The sequence below is a fragment of the Populus alba genome, chromosome 10 (genome assembly GCF_005239225.2).
Source record: "Populus alba chromosome 10, ASM523922v2, whole genome shotgun sequence".
Lineage (NCBI taxonomy): Eukaryota > Viridiplantae > Streptophyta > Magnoliopsida > Malpighiales > Salicaceae > Populus > Populus alba.
Genome location: NC_133293.1, coordinates 13,846,332 through 13,857,960, shown reverse-complemented (window position 1 = coordinate 13,857,960; position 11,629 = coordinate 13,846,332). Strand labels below are relative to the sequence as shown.

Here is an 11,629-nt window from a genome sequence, read left to right as displayed (position 1 = left end):
TAAAAAATTCAAAATTAGTCCCCAATGTATATAGCCACTGATAAATCAGTTCATAACTTTTAATTTTTTGCTAGTTTCTCCCTAGCCAGTCCACCATTCTTCGATTTAAACATTGAAGAGTCCCTCATGCAAGAGGGACGTGTATTTTTAACGCAAACTTCCAGCCAACGATTAAGCCCAACAACCAGACCCAGATATGAAAGCTTACATTTCAAGCCCAAGCCCGGGATTATAGCCCATGAAAAATCCAATTTTTGTTTGAGATTTTTTCACAACTTTGTAGCTGCTTTAAACAATTGAAAAAAAAAAAAAACAATACAGCTACCAATTACTCATGTTCTGTTCTGTAAAATATAAAAACCATGATGTTACTAAATTCATCCCTGTACGTTCATCATCTTCTTCAAATACTTGGATTTTTTAATGTTTATGTGTGTGCGTGTACAAGTCAAGCCCATAAGTCAGCCTGATCTCATATCTGGGCTTTGATGTGACATAGGCCAACTTATATAGAAACTGTGTTATTAATCGAAGCCAAGCCCATAAGTCAAACCCATTCTCTTGCACACCAAAATTTATTCCATCACAGTATAAACTAAAACCCCAAACGCCTTATCCTAACCCAGGTGGTTCTCATCTCTGAAGAGAAAGACCACCATGGTTTTGGCCAGGACATAATCAAGCTTTGTCCTTCTCTCTATCTCCAGAAAGTCTCTCTCTAAAACTCAAGAAGATGTTATCCGTGGCATTTCAGTGTGGTTTCAGTAATGTGTTAACATATCCTTCACTGCCTTGTCAGACCCCTAGTTGCAAAACATTCAAAGCCACATTTTCCATCAATCCCAAACCAAATCTGATACATTCTTCAACATTTCTTGACCGGAAAAAGAAACGCGTTTCAAGAAACCAAAGATACACAATTTCCGCCGCCCCAGAAGCTCTCACAGTTGAAACACCCACAGACACTCCACCTTCCACTGAAGCAGAAGAATCCATCCCCACCCAAGAAACCGAGGTCCAAATTCTTCTCTTTCTTTAACTATTAATCCGTGTCTATATGTTTTTTGTGCTGTTTTTTCAAAGGGGTTTTCTTGATTTTTGCAGAAAGCTGAGGTGTTAGTAAAACAAGTGGAGAAACCAAGGTTGGTGTTGAAGTTTATATGGATGGAGAAGAATATTGGACTGGCTCTTGATCAGGTGATACCTGGACATGGCACTGTCCCGTTGAGTCCTTATTTCTTTTGGCCAAGGAAGGATGCATGGGAAGAGCTTAAAGCCACTCTAGAGAGTAAGCCATGGATATCCCAGAAGAAGATGATCATACTTCTCAATCAGGCCACTGATATAATCAATTTGTGGCAGCAAAGTGGTGGCAATCTTACCACACAATGAAATTGATGGTTAGTTTTTTGGGGCGTGGAATTGGGGTTTGTTTTGCAGTTTGTTACTGTGCTTAGGCTGTAGCTTGCTTGCATCCTTTTGTATCTTTCTGGTATAATTGAAAGTAGAATTATGTCCATGGGCATGTAATCATATTGTTTTAACTTTGCGAAGGATTAATGATACTTGAATTCTCAATTTGTAATCCCACATTTGAGAATTTTGGAACTTGGTTATGGTATTTTCCCAGTTCAAGTTGAAGTTGAGATAGTGTTGGATTGGAACTAAATGATCATGCAATGATGTTAGAAATAAATGGCTAACGATAATAGGAGTACGTTTTCTGCCTCAGTTCACGTGGGCTGCAATACTAGAACTTGGACGATTTAGTGATGCCCGCTGCTAGTTGTTTTGGAGAGATTTTCTGATAGTGTTGCCAGGAAACTTTCTTCTCTGTGTACGCACAAAGTTTGCATCGGTGGAAGATTGTTGACTCTAATTCAGCTGGTGACTTGAACTTGTCACATGGCAAAACATAATTGTTTGCCACAATTGATGTTTCATCTTAAAAGATAAATGAATTTGCCGGCGATTTTTTTTACTCTTGGTGAACGCTACATCAATGTCTTCTACTGTCAAAATGAATAACAGGAGAAATTATGAAATCTAGCCACCCTAAGTTAGGGAACTAAGGCTATGTTTGTTAGGAGAGGTAAATAGAGAGTAATGGATTGGGCAAAGTGGGGGGATTAGAGAAGAAGGGATGGATGAGTAATCATCCTTCTAGCTGTTTAGTTAACAAGAAAGGAGAAAGATGTGAGCTGATCCGTCCAAATTAAGAAGTTTGAAAATTACAAAGGAGGGGAAAGATGGGAGACAATCAGCCCAGCTCAGAAAGATTGAAAAGTACAAGTGAAGAAGGATTGGAAGGAAAAAAGCCATTTTGCCAAAGTTCATGAGAAACTTGAAAGCATAGTACTGATTATTGGGCAAAAACGAAAGGAAAAGAAAGGGATGATCGTTCATAGCTTCTGCTCAAACAATATAACAAAGGATCTTTTTCAAATACCATTTCTGGATTGATCATCTCAACAATAGACGCAGCAAGATATAAGAAACGCATCTCCAACTCATTATTGAGCTTCACTGTCATCAACAACAAGGATTCACTTGTACATTTTCTTTATAATACTACAAATAGAGATACGAAGATTCCTTTCATGTATAATTTAAACTGGTTTGAAACCTCGAAAGTTGACCCCAACTCAAATCTAGTAGAAAACTACATGTAGCTGTAGCTACTCGTCAAGATTTAAACAGAGAAGATAGGCCACCAAGCCAACCACCGGAACAAATCTAAAATAATTGACCAAGTCGACTTTGCTTTTCTGAACATTTTGCAAATTTTCACCTATCAGCCAGGGCTGGAAAATTATGTAGAGACATATATCCCAAATGAAAGCATAAGCAAGCCTCTCTGATTCTAAGTAACTAACCAAGAACTCAAATCTGTCTGTTATGCTCCCAAAGTTACCATCAATTCGACCAAAAAGAGCCCATAATACTGATATCAGGCATGCAGCTCCACCAATCGGTCCGACTATTGGTGCGCCCGTTGTCATTATAGTGCCTAGTTGAGAGCGCTTGCTTGGTGTATAGTCGGAATCAGCCTCATTCAGCCGGATAGCCATGTAAGGTATCAAGAATGCTGATAATACACATGAACAAAATGATGCTTTAGTTAAAACAAAACGTAACTAGACTCTACCAATATTTCCTTGATACAGCAAAAACATGAGGAAAAGGAACAGGTAATAAGCGATAGTAAGGGGGGCTTGTCCTCTGTGAATTTGAGGAAAATTGCCCATTTTATGACCAATGCAAGCAAAAGAAAATCACCAGTAGCTATTAAAAGCCAGCTAGCCAGATCAAGTAATCATCCGAAAAGATCTTCCAATCTTGCACCACGGCTTTAAAGGGAATGGTCAAAGCTAATCTATCTACTCGTCAATCACAAGAGTGTAAAGGAAGCATACTGTTGGTGAGGAACATCTGGAAGCCCCATAAAACATCCAGTGACCATCTGTATCTATCCCTCTTGCAATCAGTGAACAGCAAAGGAGCAAACATGAAAGTCCACCCAATAACAAAGTTGAATAACCCTTCAGACATCTGGTAAAGGAAAGAAAAATCACCAGCACCAACGTTAGACTGTAAGAATGGTACAAAACCAAGAGCCAACCATATCAACATCACCTTATGATCATTCTTACCGGGTGAAGAACTGGGGCATCGATAAGACGTATGCCGACTACTCTGCCACAAAGTGCATTGCCGTCAAGATTAAAATATACTCGACAATTAGTAATTCATTTTATCTAACAATCAGAAGCGAATTCCGAAAAGACATACCAGAATTGATGAAAGGCAAGATGAAGAAGAAATTGAGAGAAAGTCCAATGAGAGAATTAACAGTCTCTGAACTGATAGCCCACACTGGATCTCCCTGTTTCGATCAAAAACATAAATACAAATTCACAAATTGCATTTTATTACAACACGAGACACTGTTTTAAACTAAGAAGAAGAGGAGTAGTTTACTTACAGGGGCATAAGGGAGTAGAAAGAGCCACAAAATGTAAACTCCTTCAACAACCCACAGAATAATCTGAACCACTTTCCGTGCATTATCATCGCCCTCTTCGGCAGAGGAGACGGTGTTGGTGTTTGGCACGGTGGGTGGTTTGCGGCGGGTCGCGTGACATAGGAAATTGGAATTTTGGGACGGGAAAAGTGGTGCTGCTGGAGAGAATTGGGTTTTGGAATTAAAAGCTCTAATATGTTGCAATTTATGATGGGGAGAGAGTGAAGGTGGTCCTTTTAAATTGAACTGTGTTTTGGTAGCTGCTGTGACCAAAGAGCAGTAGTAGTTGCTGCAGAGGAGAGCTTGAGTTGCTGCCATTATTTGCGATGACTTTTAGCTAGCTCTGAGTAAGCTACTGCTAACTGCTAGGCTAATGGGTAATGGGGCCATTGGCTGGCTCAGTTTTGAACACGAGGAAGAGGGTGAATTGTTCTCTAGTCCCTGCGTTATGAGCGTTTTACAACTTAATCCTCCATGATTGAAAACCTATAACATGGTCATGTTAGCCGTTCTCTTATTGCAGCTTTTCGTTTTTTCTCTTCGCATCTAATATATATTGGTTTTTCTCAAAAGATTTAAAATCGCTACAAGGTATAATTGAGATATATAAGCACGTAATATATGTTTAGAGAGGATTGTTATCTGTCTTCACCCGTGTAATTACTCAATTATCCTCCTCATATTACCTTGATATATATTCAAATTTTAAAATTGATAATTATAGTTTTGTCATCCCTCCTTCATTTAACAAGGGTTTTCCATTTTTTCTCCGATCATAGTTTCATATTTTGAAAAAGGGTCGATTGAATTTTTTATATATATTATCAGGGATTTTTCACCACCACTCACACTCATTGAGGACAAAATTCAAGGTGAAAAATCATCATCTTTTCTCTTATTGAATATTTATTTTGAATTGCATTAGAAGTTTGAATTTATATTTTATTTAATAGTTACTTGAAAACTCCGTCTAAAAAACTAATTACCTGGATTTTTTATTTTTATTTTCCAAGAAGACATTTTTGGAATTTTTTTTTTTAAAATCACAGTCTTAATACAACTTTGTTGTTATGATTTTAATATTACTTCTTGAATTAAGTTTTCATTGATATAGGAGCTAGATTCTTGCGTCATGACTTGTTTTATATGTTGCATTCTCAAATTATATTTTTAAAGAGTTTGAAGTCAGAAAAAAATAATCTCATTTGTCTTTAAACCAGGCTACAAGGAGTAAAATCCTATGAATTCAGCAGGGATGTTTAAAGAAACCCGAGTTATCTGTAATGTTTAAATTAATTAAAATTAGTTAATATAAATATTATAAATAATAATATTTATATAAAATATATATAATATATATATATAACATCGGATTGAGGTTGAGATTTTTAAAAACCTTCCAACTGACTGAATCCACATAATCCATTTAGTTAAAAAAAAACCCTAATATTCAGTGTGTGTGTGTTATTTTTTATCTCATGTTTTTATAGCATGTTTAAAATACCGTAAAACACGTTGCAATATTATTTGTGATTAAAGATAAACAATTATATGTTTTTGAAATTGTATTTATTTTAAAATCATAGATGAATAAGAGAATTATATTTGTAATATCTATATAAAAAAAAATTGTATTTATATTTGAAATTGTATTTATATTCTCAACCAGCAAATATTTGTAATATTTATAAAAAAAATTAACTCAATCTAATATATTCAACCTGCTTAGATTTTTTTTTTATAAATTGAGTCTATCATTTAACCCCATTCCATGAACACCCCTAGAATTTAGATAGTTGATCTTTAATCATATTAAAGATGTAAACTTTTAAAGTGTTAAAAACTTGCTTAAAAATATTCACGATGGTAAACCAAAATAAATAGATAAGTAATGTGATGTAAATGGAGTTATATAAAAGTTATTTAACATTTTATCTTACAATTATCTACCTTTTGTTTTATTTATTTATTTTTTAAAAAAAAAAAACAAGAGTTCGGGTCTTTATAGCTTAGAGAAAAGTAAAAGAACCAGGGGAGTATCTTGTTCTCAGGAGCAACATAGGTAATGGAATGCAAGAGAAAAGGTCAAATTCGTTTTTTCGTTACTGAAAATTAATATAAAAAAAACCCGCCAACACAACAAATGAAATAATTAAAATACGTGATTGACAGTTTGAAAGATGGAAAGTGACAAACCATGTTAGATAATGTATGGCAAAGACATTTGACTGACTATAGTTTCGGTCTTTAAAAATATTTTTAAAATTATATTTGTAATTAATTTTCAATAATTTTAATATATTGATATAAAAATATAAAAAAATAAAAAAAATTAATATATTTTAATTAAAAATAACTTTTTAAAAAAATCGACATATGATTACCAAACACACACTCAACCCAGCCAGGGACCAAGCAGTAATTTACCTCCAGCTCCAGGGAAACAATCAATATGACAGCGTATCGGTATGAAAACTAAAAGAAGAGATACGGCGCCGTACGAAACAACTAAGAAGCCCAATTGTCTACGTATCGAGCAAGTTTCAATTTTTTTCTCTCTTTTTTTTTCCCGGGTCGAAGATAGATGGCTCCCAAGTCCGATAGCACCGCAGGTCAATAACCTCCGAATCTCAAGAAAACACTCCAATAACTTTAAGCCTTCATGATGAATTAGAACTCAAATCGTGCTCGATCGCTTCTTAATAACCGTTTTAGGTTCTGTTTATTATTTAAAGCGTTAAAATATCATCTCTTTGTCTGCAGCTATCGTGCTCAACTTCGTGAATGAGGTACGTAACCCTTTCCCATTTTTACTACAGAAGAAATAAATTTTATCTATAAATTTGATTTTCGGTAGGGTAGCAAATAGGCCATTGAATTCTCAAAACATGGCTGACTTGTTGCAAAAGTTCAACCTAAAAAAGGCAGCAATACAGAAAGCACTGGGTAATCTTTCGGATAATGGGAAGATGTCGTTCAAGGAGTATGGTAAGCAGAAGATACATCTTGCTCAGAAAGACCATTTTAACATTCCCAACAGCCAAGAGCTTAATCAGATGAAGGAAGAAAATGCTAAACTGCAGCAAAAGCTGGATGAGCAGAAGAGAGCTATTAGTGAGGTTGAGGGCGGTCTGTTCTATACGCGGCCGTTATGTGTTCCAAAGAAGTAAGCTTTTTTTTTTCTTTCTAATGAAATGAATATTCCCTGGTTGAATCTGATGAATTTCCGCGTTAGAACAACTACTTAAGATGTCTCAATTGTTTTAATATGGTGTGAGAAATACTGATTGATGTACACAAAGCTTGACACGGATTTCAGCTTTGTGAATTTCAGGAGAAGTACTGCTAACAAAAATATGATGGGAGCTGGGTTGATGTACACTATTGCAGAGATTAGAATCTTGGAGTCGAATCTGACACTGCAACAGATACGCGATAAAGAAGCCAAGCTGAGGAAGGGGGTAAATTACGCGTGGGCTTTTTGAAGTGCTTCTTTAGTGGGAGTCTTTTGAAGTTGTTTCTGTGAAGAAGAATGGATAGAGCTCAGGACTTTTGATTTCCGTATCAGGTTAAGGAAATGGAAGACAAGTTGGTAAAATTGCGCAAAGGAGTTACCTTGGTCAGGCCAGAAGAGCGGAAGGCAATTGAGGAAATGTATTCAGAGAAATTAAGTCAGTGGAGAAAAAGGATGTTCAAGGATGTGTGGGGTGTCATAACTGAGAACTCACCCCAGGATCTAAAAGAATTCAAGGTCATCCTTGTATGTTTCCTGTTTTGCCAGCACATGCAATCTGTCTTTGCAGGAGTTGGGTTTAATAAATATATTCACGTTTTTGCAGGAGGAACTTGGACTTGAATATGATGAAGATGTTAGTGTGAGCTTGCAGTCATTTAGTGACCTGCTGCAACGTTGCAAGAACCGAGCCAGAGGCCAGTAACTTCATAGATTCCTCTGTTTTTTTACAAAATTCATTAAAGATACAAGGCAATCACAACCAAAACAACAAAATAAGTTCACAAAATTTAGGAAAAAGAATCAACAGATATAACCTATAATTAGCAGAGCTCACCAAAACATAACAAACTCAATATGCTCATGCTTCTCAGAATCCTCGCACTCGTCTGGTCCTGACAGAAATCGGTCCCTTCTCTATGTTTAGGCGCTGTGAACTTTGAATACCAGGTCCTTCTGTAGCACGTGCTGTGGAATATCCATGTCTTGAATCCACCTTCAGATCACCTTGAATGATTTTAGAAATTTTCTTATTAGAATCTTCTGTTGTAGGGATCTCTCCTTCAAGCTCGCTGTTGAAATGCAATTCGTGACTTTCATTGTCGCTCTCATCGAAAACTATATCCTTCTCTAACTGCTTGGTTGGGTCCTCTGCATCCAAGGACGCTGCACTCACCTTCAAAGTCTCTTCTGATTCCAGACTTGAAGTAGACACCAACCTCTTGAGTTCTGTTACACGAGCCTTCTCTTTCACAACTTCATTTTTTTGGTGGATCTCCTGAGTTTTAAATCGAGATTCAATTTGTATGGACTCGCTTTTCTGAGACCTGTTTCTTCCTCCATGGTGACTGTTCTGATTATCAGGTTCATGAGGACCAGATCGAGAGAGTTCCACAGCTGCTCTTGCAGCTTCGGCTGCATTGGCAGCTGACTCAAAAGCTGCCTGGGCTGCATCCGCTACATCCCTGTACTTTTTTCTTGCATGCACTGAATCAGATAGCCCATCCTTTTCTATCTCTTCAGGCGACATTTGCAAATCGTCAACCAGCTTAGTGCCACCAGAACTAGTTAATGTCTCTGTTTGGGCTTGTTTTTGCTTGTTGACATTCAAATTTTCCTGCATTGTTCATATGTTTAGTCTTGACTTTATATATAGCACTATAGTTGTCTTCATGTTCTTATTGAAACCTGCATACCTCAGTGGTACTGGAAGAACTCTCCCCGAGTTGCAGAATTATGCTGTTTTCTGAAGCAATTTCCTCGAGCACCTTCATTCTGCCCTCCAAGTCTGGCTGCCGGGTTGACAGCTTTTGTATCATCTACAGAAACCAAGACGGCACATTATAACTTGCATATATAGTAAAAAATAGATAAATGAGATCTGCCATCAAAATAATTCTGAATATTTCTCTCGATTTAGACAAAATATGCATGTTACTAGATTATTAGACATTTTATACTCCCAGGCAAACAAAATAATTGAAAGAGCAGTTTTAGAAGCTTATCTACACAGCATGAGAAAACAACTCCTCTTCTTGCTGCCTTTGCCCCTCACTAAAATGTTCATCAAACACAATAGCAGCAAGTTCTGCCAATAAATTAAATTTTCCATTCCTCTTTTTTTTTTTTTTTTTTTTTAAGAAATGGGTGTGCTAATAGACTAATCACACAACCTTTGAAGGGATCCCCGTTGTATCTATGTAGTGGTTGAAGCTTAGAGTATCTTTAAAGGGGTTAATCGGATGTAGAAATGCCACCTTTCTAAGAAGTCATGACGGGACTCTAATATGAGACTTACGTTGAATGAGTCTTCTCCTTCTCACTTGAACCGACCCCTTGGCTACACAGTCCATTCCTCGTAACCATCGTTTATCAGACCTCAAAACAACTAAAAAAACTTTACTCTCCAAACTTATGCTTTACTACCATCATCAAGCACCACATCAAAACAATTGTATCACCAAAATCTCAAGAGAAACAACACCTTTGTTCTTCTTTACAACACCATCATTGCATGACAATGATTGCCTAAAAGGGTGTCTTGACAGAAAGTAGAGGTTTTTGGGGAAAAGATCGATCAAATTACTCTTACAAAATTAATATGTTGTGCTGATTCTTATGGAAAAGATCGAGCAAATGCCTTGTTTTACAAAATTAATGCGTTGTGCTGAAATTAACCAAGCGGGTAGATTATCTCCCTGCTTAGTTTGGCAAATTCTTCGAATCAAAACATACCTTTGGGTTCACTCTACAATTGTTACGCAATTCAATAGCACTAGCAACAAATTCCTTGCCATAACGGGAGGTGAAAGCAGTACGAATTTCTTGAAGCTCGGGGAAATCCCCACACCTCGAAGAAGCATAAAGCAAGCTTGATATGGCCTCCTTCAATTCATCAGGACACACTCTGTAATAAAAAAAAATAATCCGATCAACAGAATGAAAAACTGAAAGTTACTGATGAAGGGATAGGGATGTGGAAACTTTAAACTTATCACCGGGTGAAAACAGAAAGCAACCTTTCTTGTTCAATGAGCTGGAGTCTTTCTATCATTAAATTGCAGTACCCTTCCATCATCACATATACATCCAACATATTCTGATCCTTGATCAAATACTCAACCTGTTAAGAAATAAAAAGAGACTAGTAAACAAAAGTTCATAAAGAAAATAAAGAAAGAGGTAAATGGAGGCATGGTGTACATTCGTCAAAAATCTTACTCGATGAAGAGCACGATCATGGTGCCCTTTTTCAAGAAGCTGAACCACATCAGAGCGGGCTTGGTTGCACCTGACCTGGCGTTGGCTCTTGAAGATAGCAATGCGAGAGATGGCAAGACTGGCCACTGCTTTCAACTTATAGGCTTTAAAGGTCCTTCCCAGAATTGCATCAAGCTTTTTCCCCATGAATGCCCGCTCTTTACTGTTTGACTACTAAGCTTTTGAATGAGCTCTTAAGAGCCAGGAAACACACACTATCAAAGGAGTTGATGATAGTACTTCGCAGGGGCACGGGGACAGGCACAAGAGAACAAACAAGCAGATGCTTGTTTGCTCCTTTATGTGATGACGAGAGAGAGAGAGAGAGAGAGAGAATTGCTTTTTGAAGACCTTGGAGTTAAAAATAAATACGCGTTTTTTAGTTTTCTTACAAACCAAGTTAAGAGATGGCAGAAGAAAATGGAAATTGAAGGTTTAGATTTACGCGGTTGGTTTGTCCATTTCGAGGAAATGAGAAAGGTTTTGGTTTCCTTGTGGAACAATGTTTGACGAGACAACTTCTTCGGATGTGTCAACTGTACGTGTGGAATCATTTGCGGGGCCAGTTTGGCTCCAGGTAAGGGGTCACAGTCCCACCATCGTTCTCACTAAAATTTTTTAAAAATATTTTTCTATATATGTTTTTAATGTATTAATATAAAAAATGAATTTTAAACAATAAAAATATATTATTATAATATATTTTCAAATAAAAAATACATTTTAAAAAATCTCACCTACTATTTCAATCACATCTTAAATGAAAAATAACAACTATTCTTTTAGGTGCTACCTACTATGAAATATTATTAATTAAATCATTTAATTTACATAATTCCAAAAGGAAACGTATCAGTTAAATTATTTTATAAAAAAATTTGGAGAGGAACATGTCTTGATGCACTTCACACAATTACTTACTTGTAACACTATCCTTGTAATTTTATAAACTAGATTAACAAGGCTACGCTTGAAAATAAGTTTACAAAGAAACATTCAGTATATCATATGAAGTATAAAGTTACTATTCTCCTGTTTTAATTAATTTTATATTTAAATTATTTATTTTTTACTTAGTTTAAATTTTTTAATTTAATTATTATTTTATTTTT

General features: G+C 36.2%; 4 protein-coding genes across 8 annotated transcripts; 2 read left to right on the top strand and 2 right to left on the bottom strand.

Annotated features, from left to right (window-relative positions):
* Positions 1 to 607: 607 nt before the first annotated feature.
* Positions 608 to 1,608, top strand: LOC118047858 (small ribosomal subunit protein cS23z). Its single transcript, XM_035057270.2, has 2 exons — positions 608 to 1,015; positions 1,105 to 1,608. The coding sequence occupies exons 1-2, from the start codon at positions 734 to 736 to the stop codon at positions 1,390 to 1,392; spliced, it is 570 nt and encodes a 189-aa protein (XP_034913161.1). The 5' UTR covers positions 608 to 733; the 3' UTR covers positions 1,393 to 1,608.
* An 881-nt stretch (positions 1,609 to 2,489) lies between these two features.
* On the bottom strand, positions 2,490 to 4,421 carry LOC118047850 (uncharacterized). The gene is made up of 5 exons (XM_035057259.2): positions 3,986 to 4,421; positions 3,793 to 3,886; positions 3,654 to 3,691; positions 3,417 to 3,552; positions 2,490 to 3,088 (listed from the first exon to the last, which is right to left on the bottom strand). Exons 1-5 carry the CDS (start codon positions 4,340 to 4,342, stop codon positions 2,679 to 2,681), a joined length of 1,035 nt encoding a protein of 344 aa, XP_034913150.1. The 5' UTR covers positions 4,343 to 4,421; the 3' UTR covers positions 2,490 to 2,678.
* Positions 4,422 to 6,586: 2,165 nt separating this feature from the next.
* Positions 6,587 to 7,977, top strand: LOC118047878 (homologous-pairing protein 2 homolog). Of its 4 annotated transcripts, none has more exons than XR_012170812.1 (3): positions 6,588 to 7,190; positions 7,344 to 7,775; positions 7,864 to 7,977. XR_012170812.1 is itself a non-coding variant. In XM_035057307.2 (2 exons), exons 1-2 carry the CDS (start codon positions 6,913 to 6,915, stop codon positions 7,507 to 7,509), a joined length of 429 nt encoding a protein of 142 aa, XP_034913198.1. In that variant the 5' UTR covers positions 6,587 to 6,912; the 3' UTR covers positions 7,510 to 7,977. The 4 variants fall into 4 exon arrangements, 2 of the variants coding, with proteins under 2 accessions (XP_034913198.1, XP_034913193.1); XR_012170813.1 differs by having other exon boundaries at positions 7,344 to 7,784; XM_035057307.2 differs by having other exon boundaries at positions 6,587 to 7,190; positions 7,359 to 7,977.
* Positions 7,935 to 10,843, bottom strand: LOC118047868 (uncharacterized). 2 transcript variants are annotated; one of them, XM_035057291.2, is made up of 6 exons: positions 10,479 to 10,843; positions 10,277 to 10,380; positions 9,993 to 10,164; positions 8,954 to 9,076; positions 8,095 to 8,874; positions 7,935 to 7,976 (listed from the first exon to the last, which is right to left on the bottom strand). In XM_035057291.2, the coding sequence occupies exons 1-5, from the start codon at positions 10,662 to 10,664 to the stop codon at positions 8,128 to 8,130; spliced, it is 1,332 nt and encodes a 443-aa protein (XP_034913182.1). In that variant the 5' UTR covers positions 10,665 to 10,843; the 3' UTR covers positions 7,935 to 7,976; positions 8,095 to 8,127. The 2 variants fall into 2 exon arrangements, with proteins under 2 accessions (XP_034913182.1, XP_034913174.1); XM_035057283.2 differs by having other exon boundaries at positions 7,935 to 8,874.
* Between the last annotated feature and the right edge of the window lie 786 nt (positions 10,844 to 11,629).

Bases quoted from the DNA above. Each gene is read 5' to 3' on its own strand.
- LOC118047868 (XM_035057283.2), bottom strand. From the start codon at position 10,664: ATGGGGAAAAAGCTTGATGCAATTCTGGGAAGGACCTTTAAAGCCTAT. The intron at 10,381-10,478 runs GTAAGATTTTTG...ATTTCTTAACAG, and splicing joins ATGATCGTGCTCTTCATCGA to GTTGAGTATTTGATCAAGGA. The intron at 9,077-9,992 runs GTATGTTTTGAT...TGGTTTCTGTAG, and splicing joins ATTGTAGAGTGAACCCAAAG to ATGATACAAAAGCTGTCAAC.
- LOC118047858 (XM_035057270.2), top strand. From the start codon at position 734: ATGTTATCCGTGGCATTTCAGTGTGGTTTCAGTAATGTGTTAACATAT. The intron at 1,016-1,104 runs GTCCAAATTCTT...TGATTTTTGCAG, and splicing joins TCCCCACCCAAGAAACCGAG to AAAGCTGAGGTGTTAGTAAA.
- LOC118047850 (XM_035057259.2), bottom strand. From the start codon at position 4,342: ATGGCAGCAACTCAAGCTCTCCTCTGCAGCAACTACTACTGCTCTTTG. The intron at 3,553-3,653 runs GTAAGAATGATC...TTCCTTTACCAG, and splicing joins ATGCCCCAGTTCTTCACCCG to ATGTCTGAAGGGTTATTCAA. The intron at 3,089-3,416 runs GTATGCTTCCTT...GTGTATTATCAG, and splicing joins CCAGATGTTCCTCACCAACA to CATTCTTGATACCTTACATG.
- LOC118047878 (XM_035057302.2), top strand. From the start codon at position 6,913: ATGGCTGACTTGTTGCAAAAGTTCAACCTAAAAAAGGCAGCAATACAG. The intron at 7,191-7,343 runs GTAAGCTTTTTT...CACGGATTTCAG, and splicing joins CCGTTATGTGTTCCAAAGAA to CTTTGTGAATTTCAGGAGAA.